We start from the raw sequence: 27240 nt of genomic DNA on the forward strand, positions 1-27240 counted from the left end.
TGTTATTACAGGAAAATATCCCCTGTTCTTTTAGTGGAACACTGTCACACTGTGGTGTGTAAAGTTGTCTATGTTTTCAAAACTAGTAAGTGCCCGCAAAAATACACAGCAGGATTCTGCTTGTCAAGAAACTCAAAGTCCTTACAGTGTAAACAGGCAAGCAGGAATTTGTTGGTCACTTTTGAAAAATGGCATGCCTATACACAAATAAAAGTATATGATCTGAGATGAAAAGGGCATATTCTGTGGTGTAAAACATTACCATGAGACTGTGAAACAAAAAACACGTTATGTTATTGAAGTTATTTTATTGTCATATATCAAGTGATCGTGAATATCAGATATCTTGTGCACCAAGCTCTAACAGCCACAATACTGTATGACGAGTTTAAAATGAGCCCTTGTGATACAATAACACATGTAGTCTATGTAACAGATAATACTGAAGAGCATAATGTACTATCTATAGTAGAAAAACATAGATTCTGTAAAATGATACCAGTGGAATGAAATATTCCTTCGAATTATATTTCGTGAATAGTATTTCTACTCAGAAACATCTTATCTCCTTTCTACTACTCCTTCTGTGGGGACAGGCTTGGCGTTCAACTCAGTGCTGTATATGCATTTCAGTCTGAGAAACAGAAAGGCATTAAAATAGGTTGGGCAAGTCACTTTGTTAGATCAGTGATCATGGGCAGTGTCCATCAAAACCTTTTAGATCTACTGGTCTGTATCTGATCTGCAGATACTGATCTGTGCTGTTGATACAAAACCTGCAAGAGCTTTGAGTCTTCTGGTGTCATACATGCAGGAAGAAAAGAAAAAAAAAATCACATCTTTAATTCCATCTGCTGACAGCTTCCTTAATAAATATTGTAAGAAATTTCTCTGTTAAGAACCACCCAGTAATCTAATTTGCAAGCCCCAATGATATATTCAGCAACCAGCTCAGGGGAGGTGTGTTTCTACTGTCAGAATCACATGAGCAGGGAATAAAATTCTGAGCTCTCACTGAAAGCTGTAATAATTTATGATGAGTTGTTGGCTTTTATTTTTTCATGCTATTTTTGACTCAGCTGAACAAAGAGGATAGAACAGTTACTGACTTTACGCTGATTAGGTTTTTCCATAGTATGCTCACCTACCTGTATGTAACAATATAAACACTGCAAATTCATGAAGTTTCATGTATATCTAGAGAAATCATAGAGTGAAACCTATATCAGCATGGGCGACTTGTAAACAGCCATAATGGGTGGTGAATGCTGGTTCATTTCAGCTGTCTCCCCTCTTGATGTGCTTGTGTAGGAGTTAAGCCTTTGCCATTCTGCTCAGTTTGAATAATCCCAAAACCAAACATTATTACCTTGTGTGTTGTCCTGGTGAGGCATCCCTGGGCTCTTCCTTCTCTTCTCCTGGACTCCAGTTTAAGGAATATTCTACTGTAGTTGCACATAGAAAACAAAACAGAAGCAAAAAAGCTTTTACAAGATCATAGCTACATAGCCAACTTCAGGCTGTTTTGTGAGACAACTGATTCTCTACAGCAGTGGTTGTGTCTCTGTTTCTTACAATTGGAACAGCTTCCTGACTTGTGTTCCGTCTTATCAGGTTCATACCCTGAACTGAGAAGCATCAATAGTGTTGTCTCAGAAAATAACTCATTAAAAGATAAGAAAACAAAATGAAAAGATAAGAAAGCAAAACAGAAACCCTTAGGGTATTGCTTCATAGCTGGTTAGCTATGAGAAGGTGGGATAGCTGGAAGTCTTCAGCCTTGAAAGAACTTCCAGAACTGTGTCACAGAGTAATTCCATCTGAGCTGTGGTCAGTTCATGGTAAAAACCTCAATGGTTAGGATTCCCCTCTGTTTCCTTGTAGAGGACTGAAGGCAGTGGGCTGATTAGCATTGATAACGTGCAGCTGTGGCCTTGCCTCAGCGGCAGTGGGTTGATTGACATGGATGATGCGCAGCTGTAGCTCGTTCCTGCTAAGTGGTTAAATAGCCCTGAGGATGGTGGGAGAGGGGGTTGGATGGAGAAGGAAGAGCCTGGGTGTAGTGGAGATAGGGAGCAGTGTGGTCTGGCCTCTGTAGGATGGAAAAATGGCATGAACAGTAGAATCTGACTGACTGCAAAAGTCTTGTGGAGCTTGCTAATTTGTGTGTGCTGTAACATTTCCTCACATCTGCTTTAAGAACTTACAGCTTATAATGGCTACTGTCGGGGCTTATCCGTAGTAAGAGGCCCGTTCTTCAGTGAAAAGGCCTCTTGGGTGTCTGCAGTGACAAGACTTTGCCCTCAGTGAAGAACTTACAGGCAGCACTTAGTTTCTATAAAGCTTTCTGCAGACCCTGAGAAGAAAGTCAGGCTTCTAGCACTCTGGCTTTCTTCAAGGTACATGTTGGCATTGTGCTATAGATTTCTTAGAACCTTTGTTAAGGAATAAGATACCTTTAAAAAGGAAATAGTGCTGTCTCTGTCCTACCCTTTCATCCACATTCCTTTTAAATTCTGTATCAACAAGGTTTTTGAGGGTGCACCCAGGAAACATAAAGCGGTGCTCTCATTGTTGCTCCTTACAATTCAGTCTTCTAAAACCGGCTGCTCCATTTCTTTTTACTTCCCTGCTATACCCTTTGTTACTGGGAAGCAAACGCTAAGTGGTTTATTTTCTCTGTAGTATAGTGCTTGGGTGATGAATAGCTGTCTGTTCATTTTTTTCTAAAGAGTATCTAGGAAAGATACATTAAATGTGTTACTAATTTACCTAAACTTGTCTCTTGTTCATATTATCCTGAATGGCAAATGTTGTGTTTCTGTTATTTTATTTTGCAGTGAAAGATGCAGATACACAATGTATGGCCATAAAGATTCAGTCAATAGCATTGAGTTTCTTCAGTTCTCCAACACCGTTCTCACTAGCTCTGCTGACAAGACTTTATCTCTCTGGGATGCCAGAACGGTAATCAGTGTTTTCTTGATCTTTCTTGAATTCAAGCGAAGTGATGGCATGTGTGCTGTAAGAAAAAATGCAAGCCAGTGTAAAAATCAAAATGGAAAGTAAGTGTGATGTGGCAATAGAATATTCACCAAGACAGCTATTATCTTCTGACCAAAAATATCACAATATAACATTTCCATGACATTTGAAATGAGTGAGTCCTCACAGTGCAATGGATGGACATGTGCCAAGATCACTGAATAAACAGGTAGACTTAATTAGGTGGTGGTGTTTTTAGCAACTGATGGTCTGGGTCTGGAAGACTGCATTGCTGCACACTGTGCTGCATCAGTTCTATAGTCAGAGCAGCTGAAGGTCAGTTTTTTTGGGCTTCTTTTGTAAGTGCTGACAAGTGCTTTAAGTTAGTACAAAGGAAATGGGGGGAAATGCCACAGAAGAAACACAGGCTGCATACAAGTCTAATATATTTATTCTTTCTCTAGAAGGGATTCCCCTCCTACCTTGCCCCTGGAACTCAGTGCTGATTTCTCATGGAATATATATTATTTTCTCCATAATATACCACCATAGGTAGTGTCAGAAACTCTACATCTCTTTCTTTATTCTTCTCTACCTTCATTCTATTGGTATCTGTATAAATGGATTTAGTACATTGGAGAGTGTATTTGTCCCTGTTGCTTTGCAGACCAAATATGTAAATACTGTTCAAGTAGAATATAAGAACAAGGCAAGAGGAATTGTCTTTTCTTTCATCAGAAAGTTCAATAATTATTGCTGCTGTTGTGGTATTTCTCATAGAGCAACTCTTGAAAGTCTCAAGTTGCTACTTCAGTTGGTGTTATGGTCGCTTTATATTTCTCAAGCAGTGTAAAGATAAAGGATTCCAGCCCAGAACAGAGAAGGTTGTATTCATGGAAGGGATTTGAGAGGAAGGAGGCAAAGAGCTACTGCTGTGTATTAATAGGTATTGTCATCAGAGCTGTGCAAACATAGGATAAGAAAAACTGACATTAAAATGACAGTAGAATACTTGAGATGCTCATTAGGCAATTTCTATTTATGGATCATAGAAACAGACTGAATAGAAGGTCATTTACTAATAATCCTGGGCATAAAGCACAACAAGTTAAAATGAAGCCAGTCAAGACTCATTTATCTTAATATGTTGGTTTGTAAGAATATTTGATACCCAAATATGAATAATTCAGAAAGAGAAAACAATATTGAAATACAAACAAAAGTGTAAAACTCAGTGGAAAAATAGATTTCTGCTTTGTTCTATTTTCAATAAATCCTGCAAGGAGCTGTATCTTGCAAATGTCTCAGTAATCTCCTGTTCATAGCAAATTAACAGAATTATAAAAGATTTTTTTCTTTGATAAGCTTATGGAAAAAGCCTGCTCAATTTTCATTCACCAGCATGGTTTTTCAGCTTTGGGTAATTTTACTAAGATAGGAAAGACCTTTTGTGAAAGGAAAACACTGTAGATGGCATTTTGTTGTGTATTTATTGTGTTGAATTGTTTCCCTCTTCAGTGGGAAATCTTGCAGATTTCAGATACATGACCACACTGAAGCATCACTTTAAGTGGTGAAATCACTGTGGAGATGCTGTCTCCCTCTAGATACTGAATAATATTAAACGTTTCCTCCAGAAAGATGAATGATTTTCTCCCATTAATTTGGAACAGAATATTTTCTCACCTCTGTGAGATCAATTAGCATTAAGGAGTACATTTAAGATAATTTTAATGAAACATGAAAATCATATTCCAGTTTGTTTTCTCATAAATTAGATTCATATTACTAATCACATCTTGCTCTTCAATCATTAACTTTAGTCAGCTCTTTATTATTAAAGATAATGGATGCAGAGAACTGTAAGTCAGAGCAGTGTAAGTTGAATGGACAATGAGCTCTGGATTTGGGGCAGAATGGAACATAAATCTTTGTAATTACTAAGCTGAAGCTATAATGCAGCCTTCAGACTTTGGAAACACATGGTATGACTTTTTTTTCTTTCTTTCTTTTTTTTTCTGGATAACACAGGGTAAGATCTAGTGGTTCAGAAAAATCTACAGCACATTGACTGTAATTTTAAACCTGTGATGTAAATTCCCTGTAGGGAAATGAGAACACAGAAGAATGAATAGTATTTAGACAGATATGGCTCTTTCCAAACATTTTGGGAGCAAATACAGAGTGTTCATGTTGGATTTGGATAGGAACCATCCTCATGCTGTTCCAGACTCCTAGTAGATTAGATGTATGAGACTGAGGCTGCAATTCATTGGTAGGAATTTGTTGCCAGTAAAGCTGATGGTTCTCGTGCCAAGATAAGCTGCGGAATTTATTTCTCTTTATGCCAGTTTCATAGAAAGACAAGCATATTCTGGCTTTTCACCAGACTATTTTCTCGCTGATACATCAGAGTGTGCATCTCTACTCATGAATTGCAAAGTGTGTCCAATGATAAATGTGAGAGGTGCAAAAGAACATGAGACCCCAAGAGTGCAAGTTCATTTGCTTGGGTTAATTCTTCTCATGATAAGCAGTCTGCCACTCATCTGTATCCCCACATTCTGATGAGTAATTTCTTGGGGCTAGTCAGATTTTTCTGGATAACATTTGAGCCAAGCTGAATCTTTGCTCTTTCTCAGACAGATAAAATGCCAAATATTTATACACTTAAATAATTAAATGTGGGGGGGGGGGAAGTACTCACACTTCATTCTGCATGTTTGAAGCTTATTGATTTAGTAACTCTCTCATCTGCTTTCTGATTTCTGAAATGTCAGGTTCTATAACTGGCTATTTCATATTTGAAGAAGTTATGCAGTGACTGTTGTCATTTAGAAGTCAGCATTCAGTAGCAATGTCCTAAGGAATCTGCCCAACAAGGATTTGGAAAGACTTGTGTGTGTACTTCACTGGACAGTCTCATTCATATCAATGATACTATTCTTGTGAATAAAGTTCAGCACATCCACAGCTCTGTAAAAAGTTAGATTCATACAGTACTCTGTTTTTCTATTTGATTTTGTGAAAAAACTAAGCATCTGAAATGTTGATTGATAATTATTGTCCATTTTCGTCTCTACTTGTCACTGATATTCAAGTGCTTGTAGTTTAATTTTTTAATTATCCAGGATATATTTCTGACTTTATATAGTGTAGCCCAGTGATTTAAGACAAGCCTTATTTTTCTGCATTCCTTTTGCCAGAAGACTGCTGGCACATAACACAAATGAAATGATCCCATTCCCACCCCACTTTCAAACCCATATCCCTGACAACCAGACAGGAAGGCATCAGGCAAGTCAGCTTTTTACTATTTCGGTCAAAGATTACTTAATTGGGGGTAAGACAGAGCAGTGGAACAGTCACCAGATGAGAGTTCTGGCTCTGTGCATCAAATTTTACCCTTGACAGTAACTTCTGGGCTGAACAGCACAATCAAAAGTTAGCAGCTCTGAGGTGGTGTGGTCTTTGATGAATAACACAGGCACCAGTCTCAGAGGAAAAGGGAAAGAACAGAATGAGACAGCCTAAAATCCTGCTTTAAAAGTAGCAAATAGCTCCCAGTAGTAATCACACATTCTTATTGAGCCAGAACCTGGCTGTGGCCACCGTACTCCTCACAGACTGCTGTCACCAAAGTGAGGGAGGGGAGTGGGAATCCAGGCAGAGCCTCCTTTCTGGCCCAAGCAGGAGTGAGGCAATTGGTTCTCTTAGCCCCTGGAAAAGGTTCATGAATGTGGTACAGCTACACTTTATATAGTGGGGCAGGCTGGACTTTTGGGGCGACATTACACTCAGAGAAAAACATTAGGAAGAAGTTGTCAGTGAAGAGAGAGATGCAGCTGCGCATCCCTTTAAGGCAGGTTTTTTTTCTTTAAATGTGATATTGGATAAAAAAGGCCCTTATGTACAGCCCCTTTTAAAGCATTATTTCCTAATAAATTGAGGCTTCTGTACTCATGATGTCTGCTTATCATTTTCTACTAATGATTTTTGAATGTTAGCTAAGGTTTGACAGAGTTTCCATGCAGTTAGGTCTCTGGGCAAACCCAAATGAGTGCCCCAGCTGGGAGGAGAAGTGGCAATGGGTGCTCAGCCCTGCTGTCAGGCTCCACCTCTCCTGTGGTACACAGCAATCCCACCACCCTTGTTCTACAGTGTTACCGGTGGTGGCGGTGAGATGCTGCCTTGGCCTTTTGTTTCTTGGCTTTTCACAATCTACCCCACATACTTTTAGATCCTGAAATGATCTGTCTGTGATTTCAAAGAAACAGCGGAGTAAATCTTCAAGAATTTGGGGTGTTGTAATTTGCATTTTTGCGGTCTCTTAAAAGGCATCCAATTTAAGGCATACACTATTTAACAGGGCTTTTCACACTGTGTCCTAACACAGAATAAATGCTTACATACACCAGGTTTTGAGCTGTCTGCTAAGGTTGCCAGCTTTGATGTGGCATTTTAATGATGAGGGCTTAGCTGTTTGCGTGTTTCATATGAATGTAGAATAATTACAATGATGCTGACCTGAGCTGCAGTCTTGCCGTTTTTTCCTTCACAATATACCTCATCTTCCCCCACTGTGTGATGTCTATGGCATGGGACAGCCCTGCTGTGGTTCCTGTTGCAACTGGATTGTGCCTGAAAGTTAACTCTTACTTGATTAAATTCAGTGGAATTGTTCCCAGCTAGGAATTTGCTTAGATAACCTTTTTCTTTCTTCTAGTGAAGTTATCTTTTAGACTCCTTATTTTCATTGTTGATTTTGTCCGAATTAAGTAGTTTTAAAATCAGTAATTCCCTAAAATAACCTGTTCTATTTTTTTCCTTCCAGTGAAATATAAATTCTCTTTTTAACTACTTGTTTTATAAAGTGGATTTTCTCAGAACTTTTTTGTCAGTAGCTGTACTGTGGGAACACCCAGATCTTTGTTGGGGTGCTGCCTATCTATGGTGGGTGCTTTTACACCTGTGTTTATTTGGAGGGGGAATTCACCATGCAAATTCAGGAAAAATGTCAGAATATTTAAAGATCAGGCATATGAGACAGGCATAGAGCAGCCAAAGGGAGTTATTTTGAAAACCAATCTGGTCATCTTTGCGTTTTGTGGCCTAGACCGGTTGATTTATCCCCAGGTAAACACCTTAGACACAAAATTATTAGTCAGAATATCCTCAGGGTATTGGATATGTCAGTTTTATTTGAACCCTTTTGAACTCCTGAGGAATGAATTCAAGAGCTGAGTGGATAGACAGGATGGGTCGTTTAAAAACTCTTTGACAGGCAGTTTATGGTTCAAGTCAATCCTCTTCAAAAGTAGGTCAAAGATTGAAGTTGTCAGTATTGAAGACAAAGAGCTCTTCCATGCAAACTTCAAATCTCTTAGTGTAATTGAATTATGTTGCTGTAAATAAGGGACATGCAATGATAAGTCCAGTTCCTGGCATGAAGTATAACAAATTTTGTGATCCTGATTCTGTTCTGTGTTTGTAAATAATGGGTTCATATTTTAAAACTCTCTGTCTTAATATGAAAAGGAATTTGAGTCACAGTAACATATGAAATCAAAACCAAATAGCTATGAATACAGATTATGTTTTCTCCAAGAAGTAATATCATGAAAGACAAAAGTAAAACTTGAAGAGGTTTATGTTAAATCTGTTTGGGATGCTTTCCTAGAGACTTGGAATCAATTTTTTTAAAACCGAAAATATGACTGAGAAAAAAGTCTTGATTTCTTTCTAATCTTGAAAAATAATCGTAAGAAAATCTTGATATAGTCACTGTCATTTTTAAAAATGCTATATTCTGACTTCCCTCCAAAACAACTTCTGTGGAAAAAAAAAAAGCAGGTTAAAACAAAATATTTCAAATAACGAGCATATAACTGCTATTTGGAACAGTTGACCGAGATGCAAGCAAGAAAGTATCCTATGTTCTTATTTTGCTGTCAGCTGGTTGGGTTTTTTCTTCTTGAGAGGCAGGAAAAGTTACCCTTCCAACTGTATTTGGCTGATGTCCCCAGAATGACCCTCAGACTGGAACTATGTCTCTGTCTTTCCTTTGGCCTGCCTTTACTGACTTGTCCCTCCTTTTCCTTGCCTTCCTGACTTTGCTCCTAAATCAAACCATTAAAACCATAAATAGTTAAAGCATTTAAAAAGGTTTAACAAACTGTGCAATCAGTTGATCTCAAGGGATTTTTTTCCCTGTTAGACTAGGTTTAAATTAGACTCTATAAGCGTTTTAGATCAGACAAGTTGCCTTGTTTTGCAAAGCTCAGTGGTTGGACTTGGTCTTAAAGATCTTCTCCAACCTAAATGATCCTATGATTGTACTATTCTAAAGCTCTGGGTGAATTAGTGGCACTTAATTATTGTTTCATTAAGCTGTTCCTGTACATTGACATGCCTGGGCCTGTCCACTGGATGTCAGAGTCCTTTTGCCAGTGAAAAGGCAGTCCCTTTTAACACGTCTTCCTCTGCCTTGTCTCCGCGACATAGAAAAGCTGTATTCTTCATGTCAAGGAGAAGTCTTTGAGAAGACAAGGCAATTCTGTCTACTAAAGCTTAATATCCAGCTTGACTCCTAATTCATGTGAAATATATTAAATGGCTTTATCTTGGCAGTGATGTAGTTAGTTAAAATACCACCTTTTCATCATGATGTTCACAGTCATTTAAGCTGCTACTAGAAAAGATAGCGACAGGGTCCTGTGCAGCCCGATGCATTTGTTCCTGTACAGTTGTGGTTTCCCCAAGGATACTGCCTGGGTTTCCTCCTGTAGCTGGAAGTTTGCGCGCTTCAGGCAAGGCTTCTTGCAGTGCAGTGCTGCCTGGTTTTAACTTACTGTGTGTCTGAGAGGAAGTCTTGGCTCCTTTCTCATATTCTTCCCTTTTCCATGGCCAGAGCAGTCTACAGTCCTTACCTAACAAGCTATAGGTGGACCTGCTTTTGAACTCCTGCTTGCTGCTAAGCTCACAAACCTCCCAGCACACCTCATTGCCTGCCTCTCTCCCTCCTAACGGGTCACTGCAGCCACCCTTCTGCAAGGTTTCATGCCTTACACCAAGGCTCCTCTTCTGGTTTAAGGCTGTCTTTCATCCACGTGCTGTGTTTCCCCCATGCTCCCCAGATGGTCCCCCCAATCTAATGATGGTTGATGGGGAGGTGTTTTGGCCCTGTGAGTCTCAGCGCCCAAGTTTCTATTACTCTTGCCTTGCCAGCTAGGAGGTTGCTTCTGGGCAAGGCATTTTGGAGTGATGTAGTCGTGTGAAACACATGCCTATAATTACAAATGAGGGACATCCATATTCCAGGCAGCAGGCCATGCAATTCACAGCTCTGCTGACAGCTCCCTGTGATGTATCACTGACGCAGATGTGTTGTAAACTTGCAAGGGCAGGCAGAGAGGCAACAGTGGAATGGAGGAGAGTATCAATTCACTACAGATTGAATCGGATTTCATCAGGTGTAAAATTAAAGTGGATCAGTTTTCATTTGCTGCTGGTTATCTTAGAATATTAGTAGTAATTAGAGAGCTATAAATAGATACATTTGAAATATTTGAAGCTCTAGCCAGGGGAATAGTCTGGCTATAGATTTCAGTAAACAGATAGTGTGGCTCCTGGCACGCTGTGCAGGGAGTGGGTTCTGTTGGAATATGCAGTGTAATGGCATTTGACTGTGTCACTGATTATTTAGAAACAAAGTGAGAGAAGCAGGCTGTATTCCTGTCTGGGCAGCAAATAGATTGACCTGAATGTGAACTTCTTACCAGCTGCCTGTGTATATCTATAATGTGTGTCCATGATATATTGCAGTAAGTATGAATTTAATTTTTATGTCGCCAATGTCACTTTGAAACAAAATGAGAGTAAAGTTCCTTCAAAGTCTTTGGGAAAGGCCTGACTGCAAAATAACATTTGCATTGACTTCTTGGTCCTAAAACTCTAATTAAATTATTGATTATGAAGCTGGCTGCTTTCTTAATAGTTCCTAATGTAACAATTAAAGCAAAGTAAGTAATTAAAAATGAAAAGATCAGTCCACAAGTACAATCTTCAAAAGGTCATTTTCAACTTAATCGCTTTTTTGAAAGAGGCAAGAATAAAACAAATGAGTCATTAGTAAAAAAGCAATTTTGTGTGTGTATGTGTGTAATAATGTTCCTGCCAGATTACCACTGGCCACACAATGCCTAAATTAATTAAAAATAATAGCTGAATTTACTTAGTTGATATTATATTAACACCTCTCTTCCCAGACCAGGCCTCCGTTGTGTGCAATAGAAGGTACATAGCCATAGCATGCTTCTACTCTGGACAGCTGATAACCAAGGCAAAAGCCAGAAGCTTCAGCCAAGGAGACAACAAAATTTCAGTGAAACTATTATGTTAGTGTTTAATATCGTAAGTAGTGCTTTGTACTACACAGACCACTTATTAGCAACTTTTTTATAGGTGTGAGAAGTAAGGGGAAATTTTTAAGGCTCAGTTAAATTGGTCCATGGGTGTTTATAGGTGTGAAAGGTAGCAGAGAGGAAAGCACAAAGGTGTTTGCCAGACAATTTTTAAAAGACCAGTTAACACTGTTGCCTTTGACAGAGCAGAAGTAAGAGGTGACACTGGACGATTTAAGAACTGATAGAAAGTTTGGAACCTGCAAGCGCAAACTAGTCGCTTGTAAACAAGTTACACAACCAGGCACTGGTTGCCATCCTGGGCATGGAGAACTGCGGAGTTCTGTGCTGGTTGCATTCTGTACTGCGGGCTTTTCACAAGGTGCTCGTACTGTTGTATGAAGTAAAATCAGTCACAGCTTTTGCATCATCTCTGAAATTTAGCTACCATGTCTTGACAAGTCAGGGAAGGAAATAGATTTGAGGTGAAAGCTCTATTACAAATACTTTACTCTCTGCCACAGATCTTTTAGTATAAAATGAATAGCTTACATATCACTGCAAAAGTAGCTATTTGGTGCAATAGTTCACAGGTACGAAGACAGCCTGTTCTGATGCCGGTTATAAATGTAGTTCAGTATCACCGTACTGCTTGCACATGCAAGCTAATCAGAAACTAAGCCAAACTTTGAAGCATGGATGTGGAAATTTGCTAAGCAAACACCTGCTGTAGTTGGCATCTCCTGTGCCTGTAGAACATGTGCATTCCTGTGCGCAGGGAAATTCATTAAACCATGGGAGACAGAATTCAGATAAGCATGTACATCAAAGAAATATGTGTCAGGGTATCTAGGAGCTGCCTAATATTGTGAACTTTGTAGACATCTGGGGAACTGAGATCCCATGAACAGTTACTGTGCACAACAAATGTCAGTGCTTTCACTAGGTAGTAATTGTTGTGCTTGCTACAGTTAGATTCAGCTTCAACACGGTTGCTCAGAGTCAAATCCCATTCTTGATGAGTCAGGGGGGGGGTGTGTGTGTGGAAATTCCTATGCCATTTAGGTTGCATGAGAAACAGATAAATCTGCTAGTCTATTAAGGTAAAGGCATTGCATCTTAAATGTGGGGTTTTTTTTCCTTTCCGCAATTAATTGTGGAATCTTCTTTCTGTTCTTATCAATTGAGGAAAGCAGATTATAGACATGAACTCTTTATGAAAGGCCCTCTTAGTGGATCAGCATGTCTGCCTATCTACCTGCACACCTACAATGCTCTAACATGTTGTGCTGAAGAAAAGGAGTAGATGGTTTGTTATCTTTCCTTTTATCTGGTTTCCCCAGCGAGCTGTTTTTAAGTGCTGATAAGTACAGAGCTGCTGTTCTGTCAGGTTGAAGTAAGGTGTCTGGACACATTTGTTTACACAGAATATGCTATGATGGGTTCTTACTTTTCCAATTCAAAGATTACACTAGACTCTCTAGTCCAAGCATGAGCTGTTATATATCAAATCATGTATTCCACTGCCCCTTCCCAGACATAGCTATAAAAACTTAAGTTTCAGAAGTCTGATGACATGGTGACTGTGGCTAGTCATTCTTAAAAAGATCTATTAAAAACCAAACAAATCCCAAACTAACAGATCAATTTCCTTTCTACTAATGTTGTGAGGTTAAGTAATATATTTTCAATAAGTAACTTTCCAGTTTGATAGATACTGAATCAAAATGTTATGGTCAATCAATCTGTCTCATTGTATAGATTACTCCCTTCTAACTGCTACTGCTTGTATGTAGATTTATTCCCATTCTGGCTCCCCAAAGCTCACATGTCCTTTTCATAATAGCAAAGGAGAATACTGTCTGGGAAGTGGCTTGAACTGAGAAGCAGGCAGACCTTTGGGATGACTTCAGCTGTGTGTTCAAAAGATTGGAATTTCAGAGTTTGCATGATATTTGCTTAAAAAATATTTTCTTGCTGCTTCAAGACAGCTTAATTAGTCAAATTTAAGTGTCATCTGTAAAATAGTTGAGGGTCCTAGTTTTGAAGGAAGAGCTGTAGGCTGACAAATTGGTTTTGAGTAGGATGCCCCATGCAGTGTCAGTGGATAGTGAAAGCTTGCCATGGTAATTCATACTTCAAACATTTCTGATATGACAGAATTTTTGTAGTACATATTTAATGTACAAAGAACTGCCAGGTTTAAAACAGTTTTATGCTCTGATACCCCCAAGGCAACAGCACAGATAGGTGTTGTTCACATTTTATGGTCCAAGGCCAAAATGCAACTCTTTGATTATAATTGAATTCAGCTTCCACATTTATAAGCATGATAAATAGTTGAGGATATTTTATATTAAGAGGCAGCATGGTTGGTCTAATATGAAACTGATACAAAATTCGGGAGATGCTTCTTCTCTTCCTCACACAGCCAGGAATTTACTTATGAGGAACAGGCATATCACTTCACCTCTTTTCCATCTCCCATTTCACCTTGGTGATGTAAATTTTATCTTGGTGATATAAACTGTGGCATAGGACATGAAAAAACACATTAAAAAATGAGAGTGTTGCCATCTTACAGTGTGCTGTCCTAATAAACTAAAGAGGATCCAGCTGAGGTCCTAAAATTTGAATACATTTAAATCTCTCTTTCTGGAATCTTTTTCTCCACTCATGTCTTCTGGGTTATTTTGTAGAAAGGATTAAATTCATGCAAATGAGAGATAGGCCTGGTTGCTAAAATGGTGGAGATGGAATATAAAGTTGTTCTGAGATGGAGCTTCAGGTGTTGTACAGCATTGATATGGATACTGGGAGACATTAGCATGGACTGTTGGAGAGGAGAAGCAATGAGGCAGCACCTCATTTGTGTTGTACAGCTCTGTTTAAAATTGCTCCAGTAGACTACCCCAATGGGATTTCATATTGCCTATAGAAATAGAGGTGCACATGCTTTTGTTGTCTTGAAGACAAGGTAGTGTGATGGCACTGTAATTGTGAAATCGTCAGAACTAGTGGTGACTCACTTTGTGGAGAACTGTGATCTGAACTGGTATCCTGAGAACCCCAAATGTTCCCACTCAGCAGCAATGAATACAATGCTAATTACATGCTGTAATTTATGCGAAGCAATGAAGAGATCTGTCTCTGTCACTGTGCCAGTCTGGACTTCCCTAACAACAGGATGGTGTTCCAGTCAGTGGTGTGAATTGCTGTGTCACTGTAGTTAACAACCAGGTTTTCTTGCATCGCAACATTTGCCCAGGCTCTTCATCTGGATGCAAGCTTCTCCTCAGAGTGCTGTGGGCTCACTTCAGAATTTCCTCTGTCTGTTTTCTCCTCCTGTGTTTAATGGTATCTCCTTTATTTTCTTAGAACAATTAGGCATACCTCAAGGATGTACATTTACCAAACCGGTCAGCCTGCAATTCCTCATCTCTACCATACATCCTAGTCACACACACTATCCCATGCCAAAGCCAGCTGTGAGTGCACTAATCCCTTCACAAATGCTACATTTGGATGCTTTGTGTCCTGCTCTCCTGGCAGGATAAGGTCCACCAGTTTCATTTCAGGAGGGCCATCTCAGAGCCCCCCTTGATTGTGAGGTAGGTGATTTCAGAGCTATGATAAAAAATAAGCTTCAACAGTGGCATCATCGTCTCTCAAGTTCAGAGTTCTGGCAATTGTTTGCTGCAGCACTACTAAAATTAATTGTTTCAGGACCTAAAGTGTCCTGGCAACAACAGAGGAGGAACGAGATGCTGCCAAAAAGGTACCACCAGTTGATCTCCTGAGAACTGACTGTTCCTGCATCACTCAGCATGGTTTTCAGGACAGAAAGGATTTACCGGTAAACACTGGTTTTACAGTTTATTTAGCTTTTCATTTTCTCTAACAATAAATATGTGATTATTGCATTCCTGTTTTTCTTCTTTTGTGGCTCAATCGCAGCTTCTCTGTTTCCAAGCGGCTTTTAGGCCAGTGTTGTGCAAATGATAGTATTTTACATGCCAGTCCCTTACTCAGCTGATTGTTTCTTTCCCCTCTCTCCTCAAAAATGTTTTATAGAGAAGCAGTAATCTTTCAAAAAGGAGACATTTATCACATGCAGGTTGAAAACACTAGGACAAAACTGATAGGCAAGAAGCAAAATTTAGCAATGTGATAAAGCCTTTGTACATACTTTTCCCATGTTGGCGACGAGAATAAATATCAAAGGTCCAATTCTGCACTGTGAACAAGCTCACAGGAAAGGAGGGTAGTGATGTATGCTGATATGACTGTGCCACAGTCCTACTCTTTATTTAAATCTCTTCTGGTTTATACTAGTTTTGTGCAAAAGCAACAAAGTTTCTTTAGCAAAAAGTTACTGAAGAACAGGAGTGGTCAGGACTAGAGTAAGGCCAGGTGGGACCCTCTGCATATTGCACTCCAGGATCTACCCTGATCCTGCTGCCAAACCCGTTCCCCTTTCCAGCCCCATCCAGTAATTGCATGCAACTGGTTTTACTAGTTGAGGTGGAACCCTAGAATGTTGAGTCTGGGACTTGATGCTTTTTGGAAATGCAGATAGCATGTCTGCTTGTCACAGAGGCTGTGCCTTGGGAAACAGGTAACATCTTGATAAATGCTCTTGTGTTAACTCTACTTGCCATATCTTTTGAAGTTTAGCTTTTATAATTGTGATTATTACAGACTTTTGTAATTTTTCGTTTATTGTCTTCTACATTCAGTGAAAATTTGAATGCATTCACAGTTTGTTGGTCCTGGCCGTCGTACTCTCTGCCTTGGTTAAGTAAGAAATGGAGAGACCTGCATGTGGGAGAGCTCATGAACATGCTTTGTCAGTCATTTTCTCCCAAATTATCTGTGATTTTCCTGCAGTGCCACCATCACAGAGACGGAATATAGGATAAGTTAAAATCAGACCTTTAGACATAAGAAAATTGGAGTCTGAGTATTTTATTTTACACAGTTAAAGTACCAATAATTGTCAGTCATATTTGTAATGAGTATAATCTGAGTGTAAAAAAAAAAATCAAGTTCATAGGAAATAGGATAGGAAATGCAAGATGCTTTGAAGATAAAAAATAAAGCAGTTTTATTCTGAGAAAAACTGCATAACGTTTGAATAATTTTGGTTTAGGGGAAGGGTTTTTTTTCAATTTGGTTCCCTGTAAAATCTTCCTTTTCCAAATCTGGAAAATGGATTTTACAAGATCTACTGTGGATTTGCAGAGTATTCCCATTTTTGATTCTCTCTTAATCATGTTACTGAAAAGTAGTCTTTTGTCAGCTCCCCTCTGAATAATGCAGAGCCTCATGTCTCAAATTCCCCCTGCCACTGACAGCAGCAGACATGACCCATGGTGATGAAGTTCAGCTGGATTCAATTGAGCACAGGCAGGGAGAGGCCCGACATTCCCCCATGAGAGACTGTCTTTCTGGGGCTGGCTGAGGACACCCTACAGCCAATGAACCCCAGGGGCACGCATGCACTCCTCTCCAGTACAAATTTTCTGAGACCTGACATCAGGGCACATAGCATCTTTGGAGCTAGAGGGCTTTATTTCAGAAGAATAATTGTCCTCCTTTAAATAGAGCAGCTTTGCTGTGGCTAAGACTGATGTTTTGGTGTTGGTTTTTTTTTCTTTTGTGACACTCTCTTGTTATTACTTTTTTTGTTAATCCAGAAAGTACTCTTTCTCCAGAGGAAAAATGAACATATTGATATCATGATTTGATTTTTAATTTAGATCCAAATGTTTCCAGTGGAGTGTGACTTGCTGTAAATGAGAGTTAAACAATTGTTGAACACGTACCTGCAAGTTAAAAAGAGTGTGTCTACAAGCATGGGGAAGTATGTGTGCACACATTTTTCTAGATATATTTTGCTCTCAGAAACATTAATTAGTAGTGAAGAGTAAATAGTTGTATTAAACCTAAAATGATAGAGATGGTTATGTGACACTGCATAATAACTAGAAAAGCAGAAAATAGTCTACTAACGCAATGTTCAAAAATGGGTTGGTGTAGTAATGACAGCCTATAGCTAGCTGCCTGCTATCTGACTTAGACATGCCACTTTTGAAAAGTTTGCTTATTAAACAAATTGATGAAGCAACTTTGTTACTAGGCTCACTCAACATTAGCAAGTGGATTGCATTTCCTAATTATCATGTAAGGAAATGGATAGTAAAGCTTTTCCCTAAAATATGCATTACCGATTTTCACACCTTATTCCAAATTTTCTCATTTTTAACCTGCCAAAATGCAATAAATATCTGTTTGGGATATGAAAAAAAGCAATTCTTTCTTCTTTAACTTCCCCTTAATTAACTTTTAATGTATGCTGTTACTTGGGGAGCATCCCTTAATGCTAAATGTCTCTAAAACAGAAAAGACAGAGATTTAAATGATTTAGATAAACATCTGCCTATCATAGAGACATGAAATTTCAGATTCAGAAAAACAGTGGCTTACTGCCAGCATTCACAGACAAAAAAGCCACCAAAAAAATAGTTTTCCTTTTCTATAAAACTTCTTCCCTTGTGTATATGAGCTTGGAGGAAATGATCAAGCCTTCAAGTACAGGTAACATGGACTGCAAATGGTATGTAATAATATAAGATTTCAGAGTATCACCAAATTGCTCTGTAAGCATCACTGAATTAGCAGAGATTTTGAAGAAGGATGTGTTATTTCTAATACAAAAGTCAATGTTTTGACTTGTTCTGGCAGCCCTCTTATTTTTTATAATTTAAGACAAGAAATGGAAGAAGAGCTGCAGTTTCTATCCATAGTTTCTGCCTACCTGACTATATAATGCTAATCCATACAGGTGTTAAATAATCTTGTTTAGATAAATTGGTTCTGTCTTTAGCAATTTAGAACAATCTTCTAAAGTAATGTGCAGTAAGAGTGTATTAAAATAATTGCCTGCTATTTATTTTCAGCAATATTCAACTGTCAGAAATGGCATTATAAAAAAAATATTTTTTCAAAGTCTCGAGGTTTCCAATAGTGGAATCAATGGAGTAAACACAATTATTGTTGTATATATTTCTCTAATTAATTATAGAGGTTAAGGATGTGTTACAAACCTAAATGCAAAATCTCTTGTAACATTGTTTGAAAATTATCTGATGAAAGAGAAATTCATCATAAAATGCTGATTGACCCAAATATTTCTGTGGAAACATCTTTATTTTTACAAACTTCTCCTGTATGCTAGGCGATGTCATAGTGAAAATTTTCTTCATCCCCTGAGGGGGGAGCAGGGGGTTTCATTGTCAGCCCCCTGAAAAGGGCTTCTGAGGTGAGCAGAGCATAGACTTGGAGTCCACAGTGCCTGGCATGGGCTGTGCAAAATTGCTGCTCTGCTGCTGAAGACCTGGGGAGCCCAAGTATGTCTGACCGGAATTGATACTGTCAAAACATTTATCATAAATAGAAAATTAGTTCCCCGTATCTTCTATCAGATGTGTAAAATGAGTCATGCAGGCTTTTTAATTTTTTTTTCTTTCCGCTTCTTGCTTTCAGCAGAATACCATGCAAGTGGAAATATACCAAAATGGAACAAACTTAAGTGAAAAGTACAATCTCCAGCATCTCACTGTGTTTCTCAAGAGTTTGAATGAGGTGTGAAGGGACACGGTATTGATTTATTTCTTTTTTTTTTTAGCAAGATACATCAGATCTCAGCTTCAGGCTTTGCTGTATAAGCCATGCTGTTTTCATGGCACACTCATACCCTGCTGCAAAGTGTTTCCTCTGCAGTCTTCAGCCCGCTGCTTTGTGATCTTGTGTTATTATGAGAGCACTACTCTCTGGCTGTGGTAATTCATCTCATTGCAGAACATGGCTGACTTGAACTGTGTTGTGTAGTGTACCTTACAGTAGTGGTGTCGTAACTCAGAAGTGTCGCTTGTGATAGCTGGTGTACTTGAAAATTTGTAGTGGATGTTTCACACAGGGGAAATACTGGTTCTGAGACAGGTATATCCATGTTTTCTACCCTAATTTTGGATCTCTGAACAGCAATAAGGTGACATCCTTCCTGGGAAGAAGTGTTTTCTTAATGATCAAATGCATTTCTGACATTTGGGTGTGTGTGTGTGTGTGAAGAAAAACACCACCTTCCTACTTAGGATGAAAAGTCAATAGTTTGAAAACTTTGTGTATCAATACACGGAAAAATCTGTTCTGCAAAACCAAACTGTAGTGTCTCCAGAATTTACAGTGTTCTTTGACAATTTTGATCTATTTCTCACTTTCTAAAAATATACTTAAATTGAAACTTGTTAATATTTTAGAACAGCGAGTTGTTTTGATTCAGTAAGCCAAAACTTTTTAAAAGGTGATTTTCAACACTGCTGATATTTATTTTACCAAATGCATGTTAGTTTATTTATTTGAACTGACAAATTTCTTGATCAGGTTTACTGTTAAAAAAAAGTCTCTTTCCCCCCAGCAAACACATTGTCATACCTACCTCATTTGTTCTAGTTGACAATGCTTTTATTAATAACAGAACAGGAATTGAAACATGAAAGCAAGCATAAATGTGGGTAAAATCAGACCTGTGTGCTCGATGTTCACGACAGTTCTCACATGAAAGGTCTGGAATAACAGTGTGCTCAGATTTCTTCTGGCTGGCTGAGGCTGCACCCATGAACTCCCTTATAAAATTAATGTACTGATGAGAAGTTGCACACCTGTGGCAAGTGTCATGTTCAGTGCCCAGTAGCGTGGGTGTATCCTTGACGTATGGGGAGCTTTCTCTGGATGTTACATATTGTGGCTGAGGGGCCACCGTCATCTTTTGCTACTCTGTTACCTTCTCTCCTTATTGCATGGAACCTATTGTGCTAAACCCGATGCAATGCTGTGAGCAAAAGCAGTCAGAATGATACATGTGATGGCTTCAAGACAATAAAAATTAGGTAGACCTTGCTCCATTCTCTGTCAGTGTTACCATCCTATTTTTTGAGAAGAGGGATCTGCGTGTGAAGAAAAGGGAAGGCAATGGCATAGAGCAGAAAGATCATGGTTTACTTCCGTATCAGGTAACTATGGATGGTGTAGGTTAGCAGTGAGAAAGATGACAGAAGGATAAAATCAAGTATAAATGAGAAATACGTAGTAAGAAAGATGGAAGTAAAAGCAGTGAAAGAATAGAAAGCAGTCGTGTCAGGAGGAAGAGAGGACATAAAAGAGCTTTAAGGAAAGGAAACGGCAAACAAAAAATCAGGATGTATTATATATTTTTGGTATCTGTTTTCTGCTCGGAAGCTTCTACCAAATAAAAGGCTCTATAATAGTGATTGATTTGTAATCTCTAGTGTCATTGCCCTCACTTCCCCCCCAAAGCCATCTGGAGGCTGTCTGTAGACAGCCCATTGAAAAGTATGAATTGCAGCAAAGAAATTCTGCCTGGCAGAAAGAGGGATTGGTAATCAATTCCCTTCCTGCCAGGCAAGGCTGCTTTGCTCCCTTTGCATTTGCTGTCTGGTATCCTGTCTGCAAAAAGCCGTCAGAGATGGTACCCGGGGAGGAGCACAATGATACCGGGGATTACAAATCAATCATTCCTGTTGTTGCTGAAGCCTGCTGTTGAACACTGAAGACAGACAACATGTCTTTCGTTCAATAATTCAGTTGTTTTTAAGGATGAATAAAAAATTGGGTGGCATTTCAAGATTCACTGCTGTCTCTGGGCAGGTGGTGCCTGGGGGGGATGACGTCGAGCTGAGAAGTGCAGCCTGGCTGCCCATGGTGTGTGCTTGGGGTGAGTGGTGGGACAGGCGTGCTCCTCTGTGGCTGCAGAACTGATAATTTTCAAAGCCAGTGTCTTCCTATGTGTTCTCTCCTCCTTGTGTGTCCAAGGAGCTGGGCAGACAACAGTTTGAGGAGAAAGGTGTACCATTTACTTTAGAAGTATGAGCAGAAAAGGCTGGGACGCATTCATAATGAGGAAGGGTGGTGCTGGAGGAGGTTTCGCAGCAGTCATATACTCAGGCAACTGAGCAAGGTTGTGGGAGGAGAAGAAAACAGCCCCAGACTGAAAACCCAGAGGAGAACAGCTTTGGGGCAAAGTGCCAGAGCACTTGTAGCAAAGCAGTAGCGTGTTCCCTTCCCAGGTGTGAGCTCTTCCCTCCTCCTTTGAGGCCAAGGTGCTGGGCAAGGGCCTTCAGCAGCAGCTCAGGAGCAGGTTAAGGTATCGAGTAGGGCTGTCCTTGCAGGCTGCTGTGACACTCGGAGGTGAGATGCAGGTGTTTAGCAGATGCCACGTAGCTGTACTGCATGAGTTGCCCTGGCACAGGCAGAAGGGGCGCGGGGAAGCATGGCCACACGTGCTGCCGCTGCAGGGGTGGGCCCGTCCCGCCGCCGTGCCGCTCAGGCGAGGCCCTGTCAGCACCTCTGCTTAGGGATACAAAAGGAATAAATAAAAATGTAAAAGAGGAATTACTAAAACTGTCCCTTGATAACTAAACGGTTGATCATAAATTGGAGTGTCTATGCAAATGAAGTAAATAATTAAAAACTCCAAGAACAGCACTGACTAGGTGGTTGATGGCTGGCAATTATAAAAGCTGAATTTTTAATATGCATACATCTAAGGAGCCAGTAAAAATTAGCTCCTAGACTAATGGACTTGCCTTTCTTCCAAGGCAGAATTTTAATGAGAGCATTATTTATAGCAGAGCCCAAGAACAAGCATTTTCTTGCTTAGTCTCGTTTCTTCTTTGCTGACACTTTATTCATTAACCTTTGAACTTCTCTAGAGAAGAATAATACCCTACACAGTGGAGGGCAAAGATCACCTCGACCCCCTGAAATTAGTCATGGGTCATATATTGTTAAGAGTTACGTCTTCTAACAAATAATGTTTATAAAACCCGTTGGTGATATGTCGTTTCATGCTGGTTTCTGAGTCATTTATTTGCAGTTCAGTTCACTGAAGAGAAAATGAACGTAATGTGATATCTCAAGGTGCAATGCTTCTTGTGCCATCTTGTCTTGTACAGTGGGTAGATATACACCCTGATGAGACATGGGAGGTTATTCTGGCCATATATCCTTACTATGGATAAGAGGTGCTTCATGTGTGGCTTGAAGACGTGCACAGGCATGAATTTATTTTTGAGCTCGATCACTAGCTCTGCCATGTCATTGCAGTGACCCCGCTGTACAGCAGCACAGCTCGCACAAAGGGCAGAGCCCTGCCACAACAGGGATCGCAAACCCAGGCCAGCCTGTGCTGCTGTGGAGCATCCTCTAGCTCGAGGGGGGTCCCAGGGCATCCTGCTTCCTGCTCATTCCCTGCAGGGGGTCATGGCAGGAGGGACACAAGCAGAGCTGGCTGCAAGCAAAACCAAAGTGCTTTGGTTGAGATTTTAGAATTTTATTTGAAAATTTTCAGAAATGGAATGTAAGTTAGAGTTCATTTGCATTTAAAGTGTTTATGTGTTTTCCTTTTGAGCTTTTTTCTTAAATTCATATTTTTCTACCGTAAAAAAAAGTGTCCGTACTTGTCTGTCTTCCAATAATCAGGAAAGATCTGGCTTAAATTGAGAAATTACAAAACAAATAAAATTAACGAAAGAGCTGTACTTCTTGGGTCTAGGAATAACTGTGTGCTGTCCTTTGTGATGAGGGATACAGGAAAGGAGAATGAGCAAAAAAAGAAAATAGTGGTTTATATTTGTTAGGGCTTTATAATCAAATCACACTGAAAACATTTAAAAAAATACTAAAATGGCATTTCTAATTTTAAAAAGTATATAACATTGTCTTCTGAAAGGACAAACTTCAGGTTGTATTTTATTCTTTACTAATCAAAATTTTGTGGCTGAAAATTTTGACCTGCAAAACACTTACAATAGGCCAAGACTCATGCTGAGTGCATGTTGTATCTGAGAAGTGAAATGAAATTTTGTTTTGCACTGCTCTGCTTAAATGTAGTGTCAGGATTCCTCCCACAGCTTTCAGCCACGTATGCCAGCATATTTCCTTTTCTCCACCTTGTAAAATGGGCCCTCATTTCATTGGACTCTCCCATTGGAGAGTAAGACTTCAGCAGAGGCTCAATGTGTTCCAGGGTTGAAAATGCTGTGTAAATAGTACTTTTTATTTACAACAGTTCTTGTAACAATGTTCTTGAAACTCGGATGTTCAAATGATTGAACACTGAGAAGATCATTACATAAGAACTAGTGTTTAATTTAGTAGATGCTTGAACATTGTTGTGGAGCAGGATTGTTGATGTGCATGTCTAATGCAAATAATTTTTTTCTGAATTCACTTGTAAAACTTTGCTGTTTGACAGTAATATCTACTTTGAGATATGTCTATATATCTTAGGAAGTTATCAGATCTATGTCTGACTCGGGTACTTTTTCATCTTACTGAATGCACATGACAACACTCAGAAGGGAGTTTGGGAATGTTTTTAACTTTCCATCACTGGAGCTGCAGGCAGGTTTGAGATGCCGAAGCCAAGACTTTAGCAGGGTACAAAAGCAAGTGGACCATACAGTATATCAAACATAAAATGTATTTCATATATTTTTAATACAAATAGCAAATGTAGACTTGAGAATGTGAAATATTATTTTTGGACAGCATAGCTATCTGTTCCACCAGATACTTTCCTCAGAAGTAGCTGGTTTCGTGTGCAACCGGGCTGGAAAACGAGCAGGTACACTGGGGTGCAACGCTTCCCATGGTCTGGGAAGTTTCAGCAGGGTTAGGCAGACCTGTCTCTTATCCAATGTTAGTAAGTAGCATGGAGGTGACCTGGAAAATTATTGTGATCTCTCAGCTGCAAATTAGTGACTCAAATATTGTCTTGGGCATTTCACATTCCTTTGCTGTCAGTTTACTGTCTGTATGAAGTGTATCAGCACTGTTGACTTCTCCTTTTAGGGAAGCATCCACTGGGCAAAACGGGCCAATACAGCATTGCAGTGCCATAGTAAATGACTGAATGAACTGAACTTCTGAAGTACTCCTCCGTTCTTTCTTTCACTGCCCTAGTCCTGATGGTGTAGCTCAGAGCTCAGTGGTATAGGTGTATGTATACTGTGTCTGAACACAAAACTTCTCCACTAAGCCTACTGGACATGTCCTAGTTTGCATTTATTTTCCATTCTTCCCTGCTCTTGGCGGGTTTACATGTACTTCCTGAAAATGTACTTGTTTCACTCATTATACAAAGTTCCACTGGAATTCAAATTTCCATAGGCTCTGTGAAAATCCTGGCCATTTTATCTAATGAAGGATAAGTAAGATAAGTGTCAATATTTTTCGTTACAGGTAATGAAGAGCTTTAGAAAACTAAACTATGCAGGTGTTCCCTTCCATATATGGTTAGTTCAAATTCTCGGAATGTCCTCAGGTTCAGTTACCCAAAAATGATGGCAGCTCCTACAATCATTGCTAGTCCGTGCAGAAGCCCCATGCCTTTGCACACAGCTCTCAGGGGAAACATGCTATAAATCCAGCATCAGCACCTGCCAGCTGTCTCGGCAGCCCCTTCAACACCTCTGTATTCTGTGTCTTGATTCTTCATTGCCTGCAGGTTCACAACTGTTTAGGTGATCCTGCGATATAAGGGTCTGTTCCCCAGCCTAGCTCAACTTCTGTGTGGACTTACTGTGTTGGCAAGAGCATGCACAGGTTGTACTGAACGACCCATTCTCCAATACCGTCTCCAGGGAGAACATTTCAAAATGGAGCTGGGAAGTGATTGCCTGACAGATCTCTACCCAGCCATGGCTCTGCGCTGTACCCAAGTGTGGTTTCTGTATGAAGTCCTTTCATCATCTAGTCAGTCAAGACACAGGGTGAAAGCCGGTGTGCTCCCATTTGAAGTGGAGGCTTTTCAAGTTCTCTCTTGTATTTTATTTCTACTCTGGTTATTACATTTTTATTCATTCTGTCTTGAAAGACTCATTGCCTATTGTAACTGCATATCCTTTTTTTTTTTTTTTTTCCCCAAGACGACTTAATTTACTTAGAAATACCAAATATATTACAGAATAAGTAAAAGTAGAAAGCTTTCCTTTTACCTTCAACCAACTGACAGCTTAGCAGCTATGGGGTACAAAGCATTGGGAATATGAGGAAAGAAAGCATAATGGCAAAGAAAAATACAGAAGTGACTTTCTGTATTGTAAAATGTTGCAAACAGAAACATTTTGTATTTCCCCTGCTGTCAATGTGTAAGCACTCAACAGCAAATCAATACTGCCCAATGATGAGTGGTTCTCTTTCTTCATTTTAGTCAGTGCAGCTTTTTGTGGTGCAGGAGAGCAGCAGTGTCAGGAAAAGGGAATGATTTTTACCAGGATTGTGTTGCAGTTGCCCCACCCTCTTTCCCCAAACAAATTCACGGGGACTTTGAGTCTTTAATTTTACATCTTCAAGAATCAGAGCACAAACATTGGTTTTCTCCCTTGCTGTTTTGTATTCTTCCCCAGCTGCTCCTCCCATCATGTTGCTGAAGGTTGTGTTTTTCTTGTTTGCTTCACCATTTAATTTCCAGGGGCTTTGCCGTAATGCTGCGGCTTCTCAGCATAGGAGGGTTACCATTCCTGGGGCAGAGGAGGTAGGAAGAAAAAAAGTCCCAACATCAGCTTCTGAGTAACAGCGGTCTGTGTAAGAAACCCTTCTATTCAATCACTGCATTGAACACGGGCAGATTTTCATCAAAAGAAGCTCCCGGAGGGGTTGGTTACTTTGAAGGAAAGACATTAATTAAAGCACTCTACAAAATAGTGGGTGAAGAAATGCATAACATTTCAGCTAGATTTTACGCTACGTTGAGCACTTTTTTGACCTTCATCTCCAAATGGTAAATGGAAATGTGGTTTTGGAAGCCTTCGTGCGTACTGGTAGTGCAACTTGATTGTTTCCTCTGCAATTCTTCCTAGGAAAAAACACAGCAAAAATATGATACTGTTACCATATTTGCAGCTGAAGCTGTTTAGAGCCCAGGCAGACTAACATTAACAAATGATGATAATTAGGCTTGATTTGCATATTAAAATTGTCTTAATTAAACACTGATTCCATAAACGTTTAAAAGCTGTAATCGATCTTTTGCAGGCTCTCTTGGTTATTTATATGATCTAATAAAGGCTAGACGCTTTGTTAATGAGACCTCTATTTCCTAACTTGTATGTGTCAATGAGATTATTTCACTGACAATTACAGAGCAGGCTGCTGTTAATAACTCACAAAACCCAAACGCTGGAATCCTTTTGTCTGAGGCTACATACATGATATAACTCCTTTAATGGGAACCTGCTGTTTACATTTTCTTTCTGCTCAGATAGGGGACCATGCTGCCACCCTTACTAAGGAAAAATCCCAGGAAAGATATTTCATGGGGAGTTTTTGTCATTGTAAAATCAAGTGTGTGGTGTCCTGTGAGCTGTTTGAATAATGGATCTAATATTTATACAGCACTGAGCTTAGTCATAATACATTTGGTCCCTGATCTAATCCTGGCAACTCTGACAGGCTGAACTTTGTAAGAAACTTTTTTTTTTTTTTTTTTTTTTTAATTCAAGAGGTAATTTAATCGTGCTGTAATTCTACAAGAGGTCTCTGAAAAGGCTTCCAGGAGTTTTACTTCTCTTTAGTGTCTCTACAGCCTTGTGCCATGATGTGAGCATCTTGGGAAAACAGTGCTAAAACAGATGAAGAGCTCTTGCTTCTCAAATGCTAAATGTTCTTATCACCCCTGCCTCCAATAACCTTGTTAGCACCAGACAAAAACATTTTGGGGAAAGTGTTCATATTGCTTTGAAATAATTTTTTTCAGTATTTTTATTAT

General features: G+C 39.4%; 1 protein-coding gene across 1 annotated transcript in view; it reads left to right on the forward strand.

Annotated features, from left to right (window-relative positions):
• Positions 1 to 27240, forward strand: part of SPAG16 (sperm associated antigen 16) — a 413429-nt gene that overhangs the window by 251000 nt on the left and 135189 nt on the right. Inside the window, exon 14 of the mRNA XM_037397615.1 lies at positions 2841 to 2967. Coding sequence (XP_037253512.1) covers positions 2841 to 2967 — 127 coding nt within the window. The remainder of the gene's footprint in view (positions 1 to 2840; positions 2968 to 27240) is intronic.

This window comes from Falco rusticolus, chromosome 8, assembly GCF_015220075.1.
Source record: "Falco rusticolus isolate bFalRus1 chromosome 8, bFalRus1.pri, whole genome shotgun sequence".
Classification (NCBI taxonomy): Eukaryota; Metazoa; Chordata; class Aves; order Falconiformes; family Falconidae; genus Falco; species Falco rusticolus.